Source organism: Antedon mediterranea, chromosome 9 (assembly GCF_964355755.1).
Source record: "Antedon mediterranea chromosome 9, ecAntMedi1.1, whole genome shotgun sequence".
Classification (NCBI taxonomy): domain Eukaryota; kingdom Metazoa; phylum Echinodermata; class Crinoidea; order Comatulida; family Antedonidae; genus Antedon; species Antedon mediterranea.
The window spans coordinates 19,322,774-19,343,573 of NC_092678.1; the positions used below are offsets into that span (position 1 = coordinate 19,322,774).

Here is a 20,800-nt window from a genome sequence, read left to right on the forward strand (position 1 = left end):
CTGGGGGCGGTCAACCAAATATAGCGCCCGCTATTACAATATTTAAATTCCTCTCTATACATTTTTGTGTACCAACGTGGGAATTGTAAACATAATTCCCACTTTAATTATTAACAATAGCAAAAAGTTTGTTAAAAAATTCACGAATATATATTTTTATCCAATCAACTTAGTGCGTATGAAAAAAACGCGTATTTTTTTATTTTTTTTATGTAGACACATATATTTTTGCATATTCGGATCAAGATCATTATGAGACAAGTAAAATACTTTCAGATCTAAAACTTTGAAAAATAATATATCAAACTATAGAGGACGCTACACAATTAAACAAATCATAGAGGGCGATATAAAGCTATCTGTTAACACAATCTCTTCTTTCTCGGTCACATTTACCTAGACAGAAGAAATTACCTTCCTAAATGTACTTAACCTAACCCTCTAAATAATCTCTCTCAACTATTAAAAAAAAAACACTATTGATAGACCTCGAACCCAGAGTTCTAGTTTCAGTCTAGTGTGTGACTGTGTATTCAAATGAGGCAAATGTGACCGAAAAAGAATAACTTACCGTCTCAGATACTAAAAGGCGGAAATATGGTACCAACCCAATATTTCACTATTAATCACTGCATGAAATTATTATAAGTTTATAATTATAACATGAATACAAATAACAAATGTGGTACTGTAGTGATAATAAACAATTATTATTTCTTTAATACTGTATAAATATTCACATTTTATGCATAATTATAAGCCTTAGGCCCTACTATCTTCTCGATTCTCTATGTACTTTATCTCTGCATGGTAATTATATGCCCCAGTATCTGCATAGGCAAATTATTTTAAGGAGTGTCACATATCACATGTATTACATTAAGATTTACTTATGCCCTATGATACAGGTGTCACATGTGATACATACATGCCACTGTATTACAGAATTTGATAATGGTACTGCACAAATTATAGATACATTAAACAGAGAGAAAACATTTTCAGGTATCAGTGGGATATTTCTGATAAACATCAATTTTTAATAATTTTGCCTGTTGCTCTGTTTCCTGATATTTCAGTAGGGTGATAAAAAAAGAAACAAAATTAAGTCTTACTCTAAACTTATTGGTCAAAGGTCAAACAAATGGAATGTTTAGAGCACAAGTGAGAGAATCAACAATTTAGCGTTGATACTCCCCACAAAAAAAAGTTAAAATTACAATGAAATTTTGCCCCACCCCTATTAACCCACTTTAAAAAAATAAAGAAATTCCATTACCATTATTACCATTTGTTTTATTTTAAGTCTTAAGCTCTGTCTACACTATCAAACTAGTTTGACAAAAAAAAGTGTGATGTGCCCAAATATGGTAGTGATATGACATCATCATGTCTATATTATGATCACATCAAATTTTTTTGTCGCATTAAGTTTGATAGTGTAGACAGAGCTTTTTACAATCCCAATACATAATAATTCATAGTTAATTAAATAATTGAATAAGTCAAAGAGTTCTATCAAGTATTAGTGGAATGATTAAGAAACAGACGCCAGTCCTGAGTTTTTTTTTGTCTTGATACGCTTTGATCCAATCAAAGAAGCGAGTATAACAAATCATCTGAATCGCTGTTAAAATCATCATCACTTTCTGAAATGAAATAAAAAAATAAATCAATATTTTGTTTTCTTGATTTATAAAGCGGCTAATATTGTGAAGCGCTGTACATTAATACCCCGGCCATTTTGGGATAAAACAGGTATGAAAACATACTCCCATAATGCAGCTAGTAATCAGCACAAAGTTGTGTCTTGAACTGGTACGCATTTGTACACTTGGGTGGAGTAGAGGCAAATAAACAAGTAAACGCCTTGTCTAAGGATATAAGCAATGCGACAAGCATTGATTTTCAAACCCATGATTAATAGTTCAACATCCAACACACTGTGCCACAAGCCCTTACGAAAAGCCAAGCATACAATAGTACCTTTAGTCATTAAAATGGGAGAAAATAATGCCCGGTACAGCATACAAGAAATAACAAGAAAATGGCTGCCATATTCTGGCAGAGAAGTTAAGACGAACATAAAAGGTGTTTTACGTCATGTAATTTTTATTTTATTTTATTTTATTCAATCAAAACCAACAGCGATAAATACCGCCACTAACAGGTTTGAAACATAAAACAATACAACATCAAAAACGGTTAACAACAACAAAAAATAATATTTATTCCTACACCGTTTCAAATTTTAAATTTTTACAAAAAACAGAGCATGCAATAGTACTTTCAATCATTAAATAGGAGATAATAATGCACAGTAAAAAATAACCAAAAAATGGTTACCATATTCTGGATCGAATTCATCCTCATAATCCTCATTGTCGAGCCCTAGGAGGAAGTTATCCATGTCTTCCCCATCACCATCATCATTATCACTTGATGCGACCTCTTCTATGCTATTGTTACTATCTGCATCATCATCATCATCTTCATCATCATCATCGTCGTCATCATCATCATCATCTTCTTCATCGTCATCATCTTGCTGTAAATTAGAATTAAGAAAAAAATAAAACAATTTTTTGTTGTAGTCTTCTTAAAGCTCTATCTACATTATCAAACTAGTTTGACAAAAATGTTGATATGACATCATCGTGTCCATATTATGGCCACATTACATTTTCTTGTCACATAAAGTTTGATAGAGTAGACAGAGCTCTAAAGACGGAAGCCAAGATCAGTTACATCAATGCTTTCCACTGGGTCCTTTTTACATCAAACACATATGGATGTTATAGCCGCCAATAAATACCAGCAACAATGATGAAATTCCTTATTTAGCGTTGAGCTTCTACATATGATTGTTGTGCCTGATTTAGGCGTTATAGCTTCTGTAATTGATCATGTGATTGAATGGCAGTAAGATGACCTGACCTTACCTGTTCAGTGTCATCGTCATCTTCTTCACTGAGCTTACTACGTCCGATCTCATACAAATGACAAAAACTTCCGACATCTAGATTATCAAAGCTACCTTGATGCTTTAAAAAGAATACAATCAATTATTATTATTATTTTGTAAACCAGACCACCCAACTCTCATAAAATTTGCAGGATTTTTAAATTATTTCTAGCCATCCTTTTGGATAAAGAAAACAAACATCCTGATAATATATTATTTAGGATGTGAAAAGGCGATTATCAAACTTTATGTGCCAATATATAAGTGTGATGTGCCAATAAGTGTGATGTACCCATAGATGGACATGATGATGTCATAATCGATACCATATTTGGCCACATCACACTTCTTTGGTCAAACTAGTTTGATAGTGTACACAGAGCTTAAGTTTGCATTTCCACAATCAGAAAAACACCTAGCATACCCCAGGGCTCTATTTAGTGCTAGCCTGGCGTACAATGGCTAGTAAAAACAGCTCCGGGCTACCTAAAGTATCTTCCTTTAAGCCCGGATGGCTAGTAGGTTGTGGGAACTCGAAATTGGGACGAAATGACCTCATAAAAATAACTCCAGCATAAAAGACATATAATGTCTTGGCAACATCATAAAAAAAAAACCACTCGCGCGCTGCTGCTGTGGCCATAACAAGTGATGATGTAGGCGGAGCCTCTCATAATCAAACAAATTTCCCGAATTATGATTGGCCTGTCACGATAAATATGGTCCGGGGCCAAAATCGGTCCGGCCGGACCAGTTTTGGCTCTAAAATTGTGGCCAAAAGCAGTCCGCCACTGCCAAAATCGGTCCGGGTTTTTCTTCTGTCGATTTTAATTGAATTACTAGGCCTATGATGCTGTTTTAAATTGTTTATGGCTATAAAAATATCCCATGATATATATTAGTAAGTTATCTTGTCGGATAAATACTATAAATAAATGTATTTTATCTAAAAACATGACTTAGGTGTTCACTCATATTTCGGCCTGCCACACACTCACATGAACGGGTATGAGACGCTGATATTGCCAGCTAGATTTGATTTATGATTGAGGCCTTTTTCCTTCTTTTCCTCAGCCTAATCAATATTGGATATTTTTTTCTAATAATTGTATTGAATTGATATATTGATTGATTAACCATAAATAATTAATAAATTAAATTGTTTTTAACATCATGGGGAAACGAAGATGTTAAAAAAGAACAAAATGGATTAAAAACAGGCAGAGATACATATTGTATACAAAAAGCCTAACAATTAGTACTTATTATTGATGAGTTACTACTATAAATGTTAATAAAAAAAACAGGCTTAATTTATAATATTAAAATAACAAATAAAAGTTAAAACCCCATAGTTTTCAATATAATGACTAATCATGGCCTTTTTTTTTAATGATATATACATTATGACTCATATTGCGCACCATATATTTGTAAGACCGGACCATATTTGGCGGCCAAAAACAGTCCTACTGCCCGGACCGATTTTATCCAGGCCGGACCAGTTTTGGCGGCCAAAATTGGTCCGGCTGGACAGGTTTTGGCAGCCATAAATGGTCCCCCGGACTGATTTTGGCAGCCAAAACTGGTCCGCCGGACCGATTTTGGCCCGGACTGATTTTGGCGTGACAGCCCATTTATGTTTTTGTCACCCAGGTTATTGTGAAGTAGGCGGAGCTTCATTATCAGGTCAAACATGTCACAAAAATATGACCATAAATAACGAACTGTGATTGGCCAAATGTAGTAGAATTTTGCCAATGTTAAAAATAACTTGTCTAGTCTTGTCATCAGGCCTGGTTGTCACAGATCAAAGCTAGGGATATTTTGTAGGGCCGGGTGGCTGGCTCTATCCCTGTAGGTAGGCCATGGAGGCCATATTTTATAATATGCGTAGGAGGCCTAGATAGAATCAAAAGCCATCGTTTAGCATCGTGATGGCTGAATAGGCTCTAGACCCTAGGCCTCTAGCCTAAGGTAGACAGAATCTAATTAGTTTTCTTGGCTAGGTTGAAGCCCAACAACAAAAAGACCTCAATAAATCGCAAAGTTAATTTTTATAATGTGAACCGGGATGTGAACAATAAAGAAATACAATTTTGTGTAATTTTTCATGCAATAATAGTTTAATACAGTTTGTATGTAAATGTGTAGCAATTCTCGAGCGTTTAGATTAGTGCGCCCTCTATTGTACAAAATGCCTGAATTCATTTATATGGCAGCCCTGCTATCACGGTGCGATAATAAGAGTGGGCTAGTAAAATAATGTATGGGCTAGTGAAATCTACAGTGAACTCTAGCCCAGTGGGCTAGCAACATGAAAAAGATAAATCGAGCCCTGATACCCATTGTTTACTATGGAGATATTTCTGTATTGAACTGGAACATTTATTTTATTTGTTTTATTTAAAACATATTTATACAGGATAAAACATATAGGTATAATAGATGTAGCAACTGTACATTTGGTCCTGTTTTTTTAAATAAAAGGTTAACAACATACGTAAAAACTAATAATGCTAATAAATTGATAAAAATCACACTACAGAGACTAATACAAATAGACAGATATAAAATACCTCAATGACGGACAACATCGTATCTGTAGGGTCAACTGAAAGGTCAAATATATTCTTCTTCACATCAATTGTTGCTATTGAGAAAAATAAAATATAATGTTTATCATAATTTTTAAAACACGCCGATTATGCCTATAGTTCGTGGCGCCCCTGCCTTAATACTCACCAACAAATTAATATTATTATTATAAATCCAAAGGCAAATTACTGAAAAAAATGACAATGCTGTGGGTATCAGTGGCTGGATATCAATGGAGATAATAAAATAAGCAAAAAGCTAAATCAAAACAATAAAGTAAAACAGCCAGAACAATTTTTAGAGCTTCCAGGCAACACTAGCTCTTCATCGGTGCCTTATTATTATATTATATAATTATATATATATATAATTTATTATTATTATCAATACAAAAAAAAATACTGAAAAAATGACAATGCTGTGGGTATCAGTGGCTGGATCTCAGTGGAGATACAAAAAAAAAGCGAAAAGCTAAATCAAAACGGTGAAGTAAAACAGCAAGAAAAGTTAGCAGAGCTTTCGGGCAACACTAGTCCTTCATCAGTGGCAAGTGAAGGAATTTGGATAACGTCATAGTATAAGAACTGGCAAATGCTGCCTGGGTGGACAGGAATAAAAGAAATACAACAAAAGGTGACAGGGTGGAGTCTGATTATTATTATATTTTTATCAATACTAATAAAAATGTACATAGTCCTCCAAGTGTTGGTACATTAGGTTGTTAGTTGTAGCAAATAAAAAACTCTCTATAATGTCAAAGCGACGATTTTACTCATGCTTACCAATAGGTTTGTAATTGGTTGAATCAAAGGTCCTAAATGAGCTTCCGAACGGACTTCGCATTGACGGTCTCCCTAAGGTGTCTTCTTCACTGTCATGTTGTAACATAGCTGAAACATAAACACACACAAATAATTCAATGATCATACATTTGAATTATCGATCTATAATTCTCTTCTATGTTTCATAATTTTTGGGATTTTTATTGTGCCACATGATTAAGCATTTTCTTATCAGTATGGGGATGACTAAATATAGGTAATTTAACTTGAATTTTACGTTTCTGGTGTTTTTATTCAAAAGTATTCACTGTATACCCACCAACTTTTTTCACTTTCTAGGGAGTCACTAAATATGGTATCACATGAGTTAAACTACCTAACTACTGAAATAAGTCTTTTTTTTAAGCTTTTATAGCAGAAATTTAATAAATGTTGTATTTGGTCATTTTAAAGCAAATTTTTGTTTTCATTACACATATTTATTGTATGTACGTTTAACCAGATATTTTATTTAAAATGCATATCTGTACCAGAGTTTTAAATTTGTATAAATTTGCTTCTTCCCGATTGGGACATAGAGCCAACAGATTATTTTAACTGATGAGCTACACTTACCACCATATATAACGTCTCCCTTGTTGTTGAATACAATATAACACTGATCTAAAGCTGGTACCGTATGCAATAAATGAAATGTACGCAAATCCCACTGCAATATACGGTCAAGAAATATAGCATAAAACGATTTTTAATTAAACAATTATTATCACTCAACCAGTGAGAGTATGATTCATAAATAAAATAAAGTAATTAGATGTTTTGCCCTACTCTGACGTAATTTGTACTTTATACTAAGTACATTTGAGAATACTTGCGAAAAAATTTGCAAGTAGTTCTCGGGTGGGACTCGAACCCACGACCTCCAGATCACTAGCCTGGCGTTCATACCTCTAGACCAGTATAAAGTAAAAATTACGTCAGAGTAGGGCAAAACATCTAACCACAGGTATAATCACGCTTCTGATCTAATCCGACTCCCTACTTTATGTCTGATTTCACAAACAGGCATATCCTCGGGTATAGTCCCAGTATTGACTTTTGGTCTAGATGTAGCCTCTCTCTAGCCAGTTCAGATGAGTTTTTACAAGAAATGCTTACCAACATCATTTTTTTTCCTGAACCAATGTTTCCCCAGAATAGTAACACCCCTACCCCCCACAAATTCAGCATACTTTTGTTTTCTAGGAGGTGAGATTATACAAGAGGATATACGGTATTTAATTTTATGAATCGATATTGAGGAAACTAAAGAATAAGGATACAATTTCAGAATTGATGACAATCTCAAGTCCTGTTGGGTGGAATTGCCCACTAATGTGTTGGTTGAACTTATCAAATTTGTAAATTGATCGTGCTGAACGCACATCCCACAATACACCATCATTTAGAACAAGTTCGTCTGTAGGGTCAAACGTAGCTGAGTTTTTCGTATAGTGATTACTAAGTTCTGATGAAAATAATGTTAATATCTTTTGGCCCGTCTCGGTATCATAAATCTATTAAAAAGAAATACACAAAATTAAAATTACTATAAATGTAAGAATCGAGATTGTGAAATAAAAGCTTTGTAATCAATTACATTCAGCCAATGTGTCATGGACAAATGAAGGATTGCCTCGAAGTGGCTGCACTGACGTGACGTGACGCTTAGCATGTGTTGAAAAGTGTAACATCTGAATCCACATGAGCAATGAATTCGGCGCTATAGAAGAACTCAGATACTGTTATTTGTATTGTTATGGCCAGTCTATTCAGTCTTCATTAGAAGAAAATCGACTAAATAGAAACATCGTCGGTGGGTACAAATCTAGTAATATGTTATTTACATGTGCCGTGTCATCCTTAGTTCCTATGATCCTGTCTTGGCATAGTTTACTGAACTCTATGTACTGGTCATTGTCAAAGGTATGTGCTATTTCAAACTCTGATCCTATAGTCCACAGTTTGGATAAAGGCCGGTCCCAGGACGAGCAAGTGAGTAACAGCTTTCCACTCTAAAAAAATAGATTTGAATATGCATTACAGAGAAGTCAAAGGTTAAATGAAATATCTTGTATATCATATCAACTAACATTTTACTCAATAATTTATTTTTCTTGTTTTAATCAACCATCTCTATTAGCTTTTTGAGTCACATGGTTTTCTAATAATTATGCAAAACATTAAGTCAGAGGTTAAATAAATTTGTCTATTAATCTTTAATTTAAATTGTTTTAATCATCCATGTTTCTTATGGCTTTATTAGTCACATGGTATGTAAATTAATATGCAAATAAGTTATGATGCAACAGGTTGTTGTTATGCTTGACTCAAAGTAAAATTCAAACCTTCACAATTAATAGAAAAAAAATGCTGTACCTTACTTGGTTGACAATGTACAATGGGCGAGTCCTGACACATATGAGACGATTCTTCCTGTAAGTAACAAATTACCACACCATGGGATTGCAATGAGTGCAAGCACTATAGAATTGGCTCTCCATACTGCACTTCAAATATATAAAATTAACTTCAATGCGAACATACAATCACTTCACAACACAATTCTAATCGAATAAATTTAATTGCATTGATTGTCAGGTGGGAACAGACATTATAATAAAAAAATATTTATTATGTAAATATACTTACATTACCAGTAACTATGTTAAATATCTTAATATCTCCTGAATAATTACCAGTATATAAACAGTCCATATCACCCTTAATAAAAAAAAAAGCCAGACAAAAAAATTAATGAATATTTATAGAACTTCTGTTTTTATTTATATGTTTAAGCACACAGTGAAGACCAACAAAGTCCCTGCACTAAAGAAGAGACACACTAAGAGAGCTTTCGAAACAGTCGATGTGGCAGTGTGTGACTCGCAACCGAGCATGCAATTTCCAGTGCGCATGCAGATACCAGACAACTTCCGTGGACTATTGAACAGGCAGTACGATTTGCCGGTGCCTGGAGGGAGGCAACATGGGGGATCGGATCGGGATCTCTATTGACAGTTAAAAAATGTTTTGTTTTTTAAAAAAGATCTACCTTTTTGCCAAACATACAACATGTAAAACAACCATCTTCTTCTGAATCTTTTAATGTTTGCATAGCACGGAATCTTAAAAACAAAAACACAACAATAAAATGTAATGATGATGATAAAAAATGTTGAATTCTTCTTAAAATTTTTCATACCCTTTGCAAAGATTTTTTTTCTATAATGGCTTACAGTACACCTTCCATTTTAATTTAACAAATATTTTATAGCAAAATTGAGTGAAGTAATAATATTGGTATATACCTGCTATGTATAAACTGCCTTGTATATCTATCACCATCTACTCCACCATGTCTTGGAAAGTACTGAAACAAAAATAACAATACTTTTATGTTTTTCTTTATACTTTATTCCCGCACTACAGACCTCTTAATTTCTAAATACATAATTGAATGTAGTGCTACTTACAGACCGCTTGCTTAGCCTCGATGTGATGTTCAATGGAGCGTGACGTCTAAACCGAGGCTCTGGACATTTATGTGGTCTGTAAAGTAAAATTAGAATTAAAAATATTCTCCCGAATAAACTCATGAACATTTTCTAACCATTCAACTTATGAGAATATTCGCTCCATTCTACTCATGAAAATTTTCGCTCCATTCAACTCATGAAAATATTCGCTCCATTCAACTCATGAAAATATTTGCACCATTGAACTAATGAAAATATTCGCTCCATTCAACTCATGAAAATATTCGCTCCATTTAACTCATGAAAATATCCTTCATATTCAACTAATGGAGATATTCTCCTCATTCAACTCATGAAAATATTTGCTCCATTCAAGTACGAACCATTCATTATCACCTATACTTACTCAAGGAGTGAAAAAGCTGGACAAACTAGCACTGGATTTCTACAGTTGGCGTGCTGTTCTTGAAGATAATTTGAAACGATAGAATCCAACGTTGGTCCGGTGCTCATGTGACGTTTTCGTTGTCGTGGAAGGTTAACGGGTACATTGGGCGTTTGTACCTTTTCACGACATATTCGTCGTTTGGAATTCTAGAAATTACACAGAATTTTGTTATTTTTTTAGTCATTTATTCAATTTTAAATTATTTTATTATTCATTTAGTGCGGTGCCAATTTCTATCACTGTAACTATAACAAAAAAGTTTAATATAGGCACATCAAATCAAATTTCTCAGTACTTTACCTTTGGAGTGTTCAGTGCTGGAGAGAAAAGGATTTTCTTTGGCTGATTGTTGCTTGGCGTTTGCTTGGACGGTTGAATGTTGGTGCTGGATTGGCTGGACGTTGACGACAAGCTTGTCCGTGATTGGTGAACTTTTTTAGGTAACATAGGACTTTTTGGAGTTACTGTTCGATGGAGCTGTTAAATAGAAAATTAACAGCAATAGCATATTAAGCCTCGTCTATACTATCAAACTTTATGTGACAAAAAAATGTGATGTACCTATATATGGACATGATGTCATATCACTACCATATTTCAGCATATCACTACCATATTTGGGCAAGTACATTACACTTTTTTTGTCAAACTAGTTTGATTGTGTAGAGACTTGGCAATCGTATTTTATAAATATTTGTTAGAGGAGAGCAATGTTGTTTTTAGTTATAGTAAAACTGGACAGAACTTACTGGGAATGCTGGCGGTGGGCTGATGGTCCGTGAGGTTGTTTGTTGTGCAGGCAAGCTAGCCTCCTGACTTAGTATGGCAGCAGTCTGTGTTAAACCTGGAAAATGAATCATTTCATTTATCTGATGTTTTTTTGTAGAACGTAATTTGTATTGCGATCCATGTTTACATATTTAGAGCATAAATGGATACCTGGGTCATGTCTGAACCATATTTTACATTTTTATCAAATCTCAAATTAATTTTTATTCAGCCTTTTGATGGGTTTCAACATTTAAAAAAAAAAAAAAAGTATTACAACAATGCATCTGATAAATTTATAAATTCTAAACAATTACAAAATTTCTCTAGGCCTAGCTTACCCTGAGATTGAAGGTGAGAATAGATAAGTTGAAGCAGTTCTTTCTTGTCATATCGAATCCTTGTCTGCTGTACAATGTTCGCCTTATGCAGCCTAGCTATCGTGACATCACTACCAACTGATAGGGACTTTCCAGTAACTCTTTCTAAAAATAGCAACATACAAGAATGTTATATCTCTACATGGTTTCAAATTGATATTAGTACTTTTTACAGAATAGCGGTTTAAACCGATTAAATCTTACCAATTAGTTCTGACGCATACTTGCAAAACTGAAGGTGTTCTGAACGTTTCTCATGCAAAACAGGCTCCCTCATAAGGGCTGCAAAAATCAATATAATATTGAATATATTTCTTTACTTCTTTATATTAATTATCGTCTTTTAAGCCGATATTCCACAAGCCAAATTTGTTCGCGCAAATTCAATGTTTTGCTGAAAGAAAAATTGCGCTACCCTTACCACTACAAGAGCAAATGGCTATGATTTCATGTTCATTGCTTGTTTGCTGAGCTTTTCGATTCGCATGAGTGCTCCTGAATACATCATACCTAATTTCCTAAGCTCTGATTGGTTGCGCAACTTTTCACTTCACAAAAAGTAGAAACAATTCGAACTACCAATTACACTGAAGCAAAAAACTCAACGAACTAGAATTTGTCACAGAGAGGGCTTTGGAAGATAGATGCGTATACGTTGACGCTTTCGTTTTGCATGAAAAAGATTTGACTAGTGGAAAATAAAAATTGAAAATTCCTAGGAAATAATCATTGTTTTAAACACCTACACAACTATATTAATGGGACACTGTTTTGGGGTTAAAGGTTAACAGTGGTTCTACAGTGTTTACTTGTATTTGTATTTTGTATTAATATTTGTAAGAAGACGCATTATAAAAACTTACATTGTAATTGGCCAGCAGAGAAGAGTGGAAGTTTGCTGATAATCTGTCGTACAGTATCGCTACGTGCAAGCCCGCATAATGCTCGACATGCAAGCGCACGTATGCCGTCAGCATCTGTGATTGGTCCTTTCGCCATTAATAATGAAAGTAGTGTCTAAAAAAAAAGTGAGCAATTTATTGTTAAAATAGTGTTTAAAACACATCATGCTTGGCTCAGAAGGTCAGGGTTCATAACCTTCCAGATTTTTATTTTTCTCAAGATGTTTTACACACGAGAGGAAGATATGAAGAAAAAAACAGAGAGAAGGAACAAAAATATGTGTTCAAATTTACTTTAATTCCATTGTTTGTCCTAACACAATCCCAAAGCTTGGCCATGTAATTGTTACTACTGCTGCCTGTGCTCTCTTTCACCTTCCGAGGACCACCGACAAACTTCCCAAAAGAACTCCCAAGCTGAAAAACAAGAACACAAATCAATATAATAATTTTACAAATCAAATTAGTAATTATTATAATTGGTGGTCCCAAAGACTTAAGACTTTGTTTATGTAGAGCATCTTGTGTATGTTTGTCTTGTGAACTGATTGCCACCTTTAAGGAGGATAGTGAATTAATTTGCTTATGGTTATCCTTTGCAATTTGCATCAAAATATAAAAACAAAACAATAAGCCTTGTAAGCCCAGAGAGGAGATAGGCACCACTGAGAGATGGCCTATGGCTTATGGCTATGTATCGTATCATGATGAGTACAACTACTAACTCCCTAATATTGAAGGACTTGGTGCACCGTCATCTCATCTACTATGCCCCTACAACCCTCTAGGGCATGAGACAACAAAACCTAGAAGCCTTATAAATACCACAATATTCATCTGTAAATATTTAAAAGATTTATTTTTAATTACGTATCAAGCCTTAAATTCTACATAGCTCATTTGATTACAACTACCTTTCTACCAGTGCACGGACAAAGGTACGCTAACTTAATAATATTTTGTTTACTTACTCGTTTGTCTGGTCCGCAAACACAATTAATGATGACTTGAAGAGCTGCCTTCTGAGCTTCTGTGTCGCTAATGATCTCTCCATCTGCTATGCCAATCACGATGCTAAACAAAGGAGCACAATATTAAACATCTCTCCAATCAAGACTTGATAAAAAATGACTGGCGGTATGGAACCCATAAACTCTGACCTACATGGCATCACTGGAAAAAATGTATACAACTTACTTGACACCAACTGTGGTTGAATTCTCTGGTAAGTCAACCTGTTTACAAAGTTCCTGATGTCCAGTTGAAGTGACCGATGCAACACCGAGTATGTCCATCGCAGCTTTAACTAGTTCACCTCTACAATAATAAACAAACTGATATTCTAAAAATCCCTTTCGTTCTGGTTTTAAATAATCGTAAATAGTTTTTTTTTTATTACATTAGATCCACTCCACTATTCAGGGAACTACTTTCTTATGTGAAAATAATAATAAAATATTTTGACACTACGGACAAGAAAACACCCCTATTAAAGGGACACTTTGTCAGGTCCTTAAGGTGTCCCCTTAATAGGGGGTTTCACTGATTTTCCAGCTTTTTCTTAATCTTTCCTGTTTCATGTAAAAACTCCTTTGAGACACTCCTATCAGGAGAAACCTTACTTTGATGTGTCCCATAGTTGTCCCCTTAATAGAGGCCTTATTCTATTTTGATGTTACAAGATAGCATACCTGGCACTGTATTTCTTCCACTCACAGGACAGCGCTACAACCTGTAACAGTAAATGTATTCCTTGCAGGCGTTGTAGCTCACATATTGGGTTCCATTTACGACGAGAAGATTGCTCCAATAACAGATTGAGATTCTCAAGGGTTGTCTCTGGTGACAAGGTCAAAGGCTAAAAAACAAGGTCAAAGGTTAAAGCAAAGTCAAAGGCTAAAAAACAAGGACAAAGGTCGCAAAGGACAAACGCATTTTTGTATTTGTTAATTGGAATTCTAAAACAAGATTCTTCAAAAATTATCGATTAATGCATAATCTATTATAAAAATACAATCATTTTATTATTTATTCAACAATATTTAATGTTTAATTTTAAGTTCCATCCATTGGAACTGATCATTAGGGACCCTCACAAAAATACAATATGACAAGACATAAACATGTAACAATAAAAATAGAATTTAAATAAAATCATTCTTTTAACATACCTTATATGGTGGAATTGAATCGATCTGAGCAGTTTCTTGACTGAACCTTGTAGATGCACGCTTCAGTGAGTCGACACGTAGTGCAAGGTGTGCCTCGAAGTACCGTTTAAGCGCCAAACAGGTGTGTTTTACCGTTTGATAATTGGCAAACAATTCATCATCGTTTAGCAACATTCCCTGATCATCAAGGTTTAAAATATCAAGGGTGGTAATCTAAAATAAATTAAACAAAATTATTATTAGGCTGCCAGGGGAAGAGCAGGGTTGTACCAGGACCAGAGCAGGATTGTACCAGGGCCAGATCAGGGTTGTACCAGGGCCAGAGCAGGATTGTACCAGGACCAGAGCAGGGTTGTACCAGGACCAGAGCAGGATTGTACCAAGACCAGAGCCAGGTTGTACCAGGACCAGAGCAGGGTTGTACCAGGACCAGAACATGGCTGTACCAGGCCAGAGCATGGTTGTATCAGGCAGGGCAAAAGCAGGATTGTACCCGGGCCAGAGCAGGGTTGTACCAGTACCCGAGCAAGATTGTACCAAGACCACACAAGGGTTATACTAGGATCAGAAAAGGGGTGTATTAGGGCCTGACCAGGGTTATAATAGAATCAGACCATGGATTACCAGGGCCAGAACAGAGGTCTACCATTGCCAGGCTATTGCTATACCAGTGCTGTACTCGGGGTAGTCTGGGCTCCAGACGGAGTTTTTTCTTAAAATTAGTAAAAATATAAATATTTTTGCACATATGGCGTTTCATACGTGTATTACTTGAGTTTGGATACTCCGTCTGGGGAAACACGCAAAAGTCACGTGGTTTGACACCAAGAATTCTTGGTGCATAGATTATCCGGTTGACTAGTTTCAGCTGCATGCGATTGGCTACTCACTCGTACAACATTTTAATATTCATATTTCAGAATTTCAAAGACTCAACAACTAAGATGGTACGCATGCGCTATGTTACGTTTAGACAATGTGTACTTGGGTACAGGATTTTATAGGGATCATTTAATATTACGCGGAGATAATTTGATTTAATTCCCACCCAGACCCTGTCCTGTTCTGTGACTGTGTAGTGGTGTAGCCCTATGTTGTGGTGTGAATCCTGTTGTGTGCCGGTGGTGGTATTATGTAGGCCTACCTTATTGGCGTTTAATTTGGCAGGTCATACGTGCGAGTTGTGTAGGACCTACGAAGGAGACCTAAGGACTAAACAATTAATAAACAAAACAACTTGGCAACACGATTTCATATTTCAACAGCCTCGATCGTACATTCAGCACTGTACGTAGGCCTACTCGATCTTTTTCATTTTGAAACAAAATGATCATTGGTTGATTCGAAATCCATATTTACATACCGCCCGCCCCATATAGCCAAATACGGTATGATAACCTACGTCATTCTTATCGGATGTTTGCGGTCTGCAAATCGATTTCTATACGTGTTTCACAAGTCTGTATTTCCAGACAAAAATCGCGGTCGAAATAAAAACAAATAAATAAAATAAAAAAAACAATACAGACTTGGGGCAAGTCTGTACTCGGGGGTTAACCAGTGCTGTTATAAAACAATACAAATTGCTTTTACTTGTTAGTTTAAAGAATATACCCGAATTTTTTAATATTTTGTTTTATTGTTGGTTGGATGGTATCTAAAAAAAAACACCAAAAATAAGGCGAATTCCTTCGGGACTTACTGTGTTGAATAATTTCCTCAACCCGTCCTTCTCGTCAAACAGGTCGAGAACAGCGCGAAAATTGAAGCTCAGCATGAAGAAAATAGTTGCATGGCAACGGCCGGACTCGTGCGAACATTCCAACAACCATAATCCATAGCTAAAAAACATAAATATGTATTACTTATTACTGCAAAACAATAAATCACTGAAACAAAATTATGCACAAGATTAGGAATCAAGTGGAATCAATTATATCGATCAATTAGATAAGTGCTTGTTTAAAATTTGTACATTTTAAAAAACAAATAATAAATGCAATTAAAAAAAAAATAGGGTTATTTTAAATAGTTTAAGAGACGTTTTTACCTTATAAGGTCAGAAAACACCGGGCTAGGTAGGAGGCATATACGTTCCATGGCGTCTGTGTTGTATGCGAGGTAATAGATACACATCGCGACTCCTGTTGCAGCTACTGACGGGCGTGGAACGTTCAGAAGACACTGCACGCCCCCACGTTCTACAAACTCGGATGCAAACTTTTTGTGGCAAAGGAGAGATGCTAAATACTGGAAATAAAGGATAAAATTTATAACGAAAACAGGAACTAAATACAATGATAACTTTCGCTGAAGAATAATTAATGTGAGAGAAATATGGCGTAATGGTAAGGAATAATTTAGCGTGTGAGGGATTAGTTCGAGACCCAGGCAAGATACTAATACTATCATTTTTTTGTCCATTGCCGTCTATTTTGTGTACTCGCATTGCTTTGTCCTTCAGATGGGACATAAAGTTGTTGGTCCTGTGTACATACAAAGTACATTTGTACAATATACAACATTTCGAGTATGAGATTATTTCCAGGTGTACAAATATTAATTTCCAATGGTATACGCAGCACTGCGACTAGTGTGGGTTCGTAGAGGGCGTAATCGAAATTTCTTGAATTGATTAAAAAAATAATATATTACCTTTAAACCTTCTAATGTAAGACGAACATCTTTTGTTTTCTCAATATTCAGATAGTGGAACAAGATAGATAATATGTCATTTTCCAAAGTAACACCAAGTAACTATTAAACACAAAAAAAAAAGATTAATTTTAAAATTCTATTTTGACAAACCAAAATTTATAACTGACCTGACTGACAGTTTCAGTGCCCATTTCACAAGCACTTTCTTCAGAGTGACGACTATCTTGTTAAGCAAAACGCTCACCGTTAGATGAATAGAGTACATGAGTAGAGTACAGAGTACGAGTAGAGTACAGAGTACATGAGTAGAGTACAGAATGAAAAACGTTATACACACACCTCTTGGTATTCACCTAAAGGTGTCAAGTATTGTAATATAAATCGTTGCTGCATCACGGGAGTAAGCGGCCAAATATAATGCGATCCTATCACGTACGTCGATGCCTCTGCCCAACTACTATTACTACACTCGTTGTCAACGCCAAAGCAATCGGCTATCTCATCGATGCTTAATCGTCTGGTCCGTGCTTTGATAAGGTCATTGTTTGTTTTTTTATCATCCACACTATCGTTTGTTTCCATTTTTTCAGATGCTACTTTACCAGTGTCATCGCTGGTATCTTCTGCAATCGAGTTCAAATGCTTAAATGCTAGTTTGTTTGGAGACGATTCGTTATCGTGACGAAGAGTTTGCAACCTACTTAGCATCAACTGTATCTGTGAACGAAAATATTTTAAAAGAGGGAGTGGTTACAGGTACCCTTTACTTGTCTTGAAACGCACAATGGATAGGAATGATACTGCACAAACACTTTCAAATTCAGTTGAGGAGTAACAGGTACTTTTCCGATTTATTTTAAAAAAATACTTGCCATTTCAGCATTTTCCTCTTTGAAATTCCCTGCCAGATCTGTGTCTTCCATGGCTGCGGCCAAGAAGCCAGTTGCATACGACCTCAACGGTTCATCTGCATCACGTGCCCAACGAAGAAATGTAGGAACCAAGTTATCCTGCAAATAAAAAAATAAGACAAAACAATTACATAAACAGAACTACACTAATAAAAGCATGAAGATAGGAAGGCCTTAATCTCATAACACGGCAGACCCAAAATAGCACAATCAGTGGAAGAATAGAAAACTCTGGCAATCTCTATGAAATGGCCATCCAGAAAAACAAGATTGGTTATGTCAGTGAGTGGCCGAGCGGTTAAGATAGTGAAACCGTAATTACTTAACCTTAACATCGGCAATAGTTCGAGGCTCACTCGCTCCATTGTTCTGGTGGTAGAACAAGTCTTCTTGGATAAGGACTATAAACCGTAGGTCCAGTTTACATATCCATCTCATGTGTACTTTAAAGAACCTAGTACATCTTTCGAGATGAGTAGGGGGTTACCCCGGAGTATTTGTACACACACAATCACTGTCACATACAGCCACTGATCATAACTTGGCCCTCTGGGACAACAGTCCTTGACTGAAGAGGCTACAAAAAAAATGCTATTTACATTCAGAAACCAGAAAGAAGGTAGATTTTATCATGGAGGAACCTCCATGATTTTATATACTTACAGTTTCATGAAAAATGATTGATGTTTCCAATCCTGGCATTATGTCAAGAAGTAGCCGACACGCAACAACATTTAAATCCTTGTCTTGTGATTGGATGTAGGACTTCACAAGCTTTAGTATAGATAATAAAAATTTAATTTTTTTTACATTAAATAAATTAATTTCATGATGATAAAAAAAAAATAAAACTGATAATGGTTTTTTTTAAATATTATTATTATGCTTTAATGTAGGCTGTGGTCATTAGTTTCTTATCCTTGTCTACACTATTAAATGTGAAAAAAACATGACGATGTCATATCACTACCATATTTGGACATATCGCCACCATATTTTGACATATCGCCATCATATTTGGGCACATCTTACAAACCTTATCCATGAAGGTATCATTTTCAAAAATGACTTTAAGCAGATGTCCAAGACTACAGTCCCGGTCAACACGGGCTGGATGGCGGTCATCAAACGGGTCTGGATCTTGCTTCATATAATTGTCCACTTCAATTTCTATCATCTCGCACATTCTAAAAATTAATAATATCAGATTGAGAGATATATTAAATATAAATGTTTTTTTTTTTTTAAAGTATCCTGTAATCATAATATGGTACTTCGCCCCAACTATTCAAACAAATGTGTCCACAAATTACCCCACAAAAATGAACCAAAACAAACTCCAGGCTTAATCCAAAAAACATTTAACCACGGTGAGTGGACGTGAATTCTTATGGCACTCATCAATCTTAAATGTTGTCCACATATTAATATTATTGCTGTAATTCATTCTTCGGACTGTGTAGTTCATTTGGGGTAATTAGCCAGACAGAAACAAATATAGCAGCCCCTGAGCAATGACCGAAGGGAAAAAAAAGGCATTAAAATATGGTCAAAACTGGCTTAAAACACCCAAGGCCTCCTGAGTTGGAGGGCCACTTAGGGTTCCTAAACCAGGGCCTCATGTCTCTATGTTATGCCACTGTGCTCTTTACAGCTGCTAGCAGTGTAGACATACTTTGTAAGTGATTCAATCTCAGCTGCTGTAGACCCTTGTCTCTGTTGCCATTCATCCATCAGAGACAGAAATTTGGCCTTTACGCTTTTCCTTTCTTCGTCTGCCTCATCCATTTGTTTACGGAACATCAACTATAAAATAAATTTAAAGGAAAAATAGAAATTAAAAATTATTATTCCCTATGCCGACTATTGATTGAGTAATAATAATTACATAAAAGGAGACTAGGCCTATTCTACTATGTTATAGAAAGTATAGCATTTAATTAAAATAAAAAATTGAATCAAGAAAAGTACAATGAATCAAATAAATTGTTTTTTTTTTTTTCTTAAAATTTGATCTGCCCATATATACAACCACAGACAGTCAGTAGGCTTAGCAGGACCCTTATTATAATTAGATTTAGTTCTGGTAGGCCTATGCCTTCTAGCTAACCTACAGTAGGTTTTACAAAAAAGGTATGCCTACCAAGGCTAGGCCTACATACCTAGCTGTAGTTAGGGCAGGCCTCTAGCTAGTTAGACAGTGCAGACCTACCTCTCTAGACCTAGCCTAGCTATAAAAAATATGTATTGTAGGCCTAGATTAGAACAAATGGGCTATTACATTGAAAATCTAGAACGTTTACTGATTTATTTACTATTTAAATTATAAGATAACTCTTTCACACGATCTGTTGAAATCAAGGTTAGGCCGAGTAATATTCTCAGCAAGTCTGTTTTAATTTGGGTTTCAGTTAACTGTTTAGGCCTCGCCGAGCACAAAAACAAAACACATGCTGCCAAATCGCAATCGCGACACACAAGATGTAAGCGTTGCCATGTTATTTCATATTTTGTTATACAATACGTTACACGGTAGGTCGTACGTACATAGATACAAGTTGACAAATTGTGTATTATTTTAATTATTTTATATTCTGAAATATCTATTTTCTTGCTCTGTTGGTTGGATAGGCTATTTTTTAAATTAACAGTCTATATATTATATTGTATATATTTTTTCTTTTTCTGGCAATTGTAAT

At 35.2% G+C, this 20,800-nt stretch overlaps 1 protein-coding gene across 1 annotated transcript; it reads right to left on the reverse strand.

Annotated features, from left to right (window-relative positions):
• Positions 1-1,079: 1,079 nt before the first annotated feature.
• Positions 1,080-20,526, reverse strand: LOC140058851 (DDB1- and CUL4-associated factor 1-like). Its single transcript, XM_072104608.1, has 33 exons — positions 20,417-20,526; positions 19,777-19,907; positions 19,138-19,288; positions 18,765-18,875; positions 18,063-18,200; positions 17,530-17,907; positions 17,188-17,289; positions 16,583-16,782; positions 16,235-16,373; positions 14,533-14,745; positions 14,053-14,219; positions 13,559-13,678; positions 13,333-13,435; positions 12,656-12,778; positions 12,323-12,476; positions 11,664-11,741; positions 11,421-11,564; positions 11,061-11,155; positions 10,612-10,788; positions 10,270-10,457; positions 9,861-9,936; positions 9,696-9,757; positions 9,440-9,512; positions 9,037-9,108; positions 8,764-8,820; positions 8,232-8,399; positions 7,668-7,901; positions 6,961-7,054; positions 6,346-6,453; positions 5,545-5,618; positions 2,943-3,044; positions 2,347-2,548; positions 1,080-1,649 (listed from the first exon to the last, which is right to left on the reverse strand). Exons 2-33 carry the CDS (start codon positions 19,902-19,904, stop codon positions 1,594-1,596), a joined length of 4,287 nt encoding a protein of 1,428 aa, XP_071960709.1. The 5' UTR covers positions 19,905-19,907; positions 20,417-20,526; the 3' UTR covers positions 1,080-1,593.
• Positions 20,527-20,800: the final 274 nt, after the last annotated feature.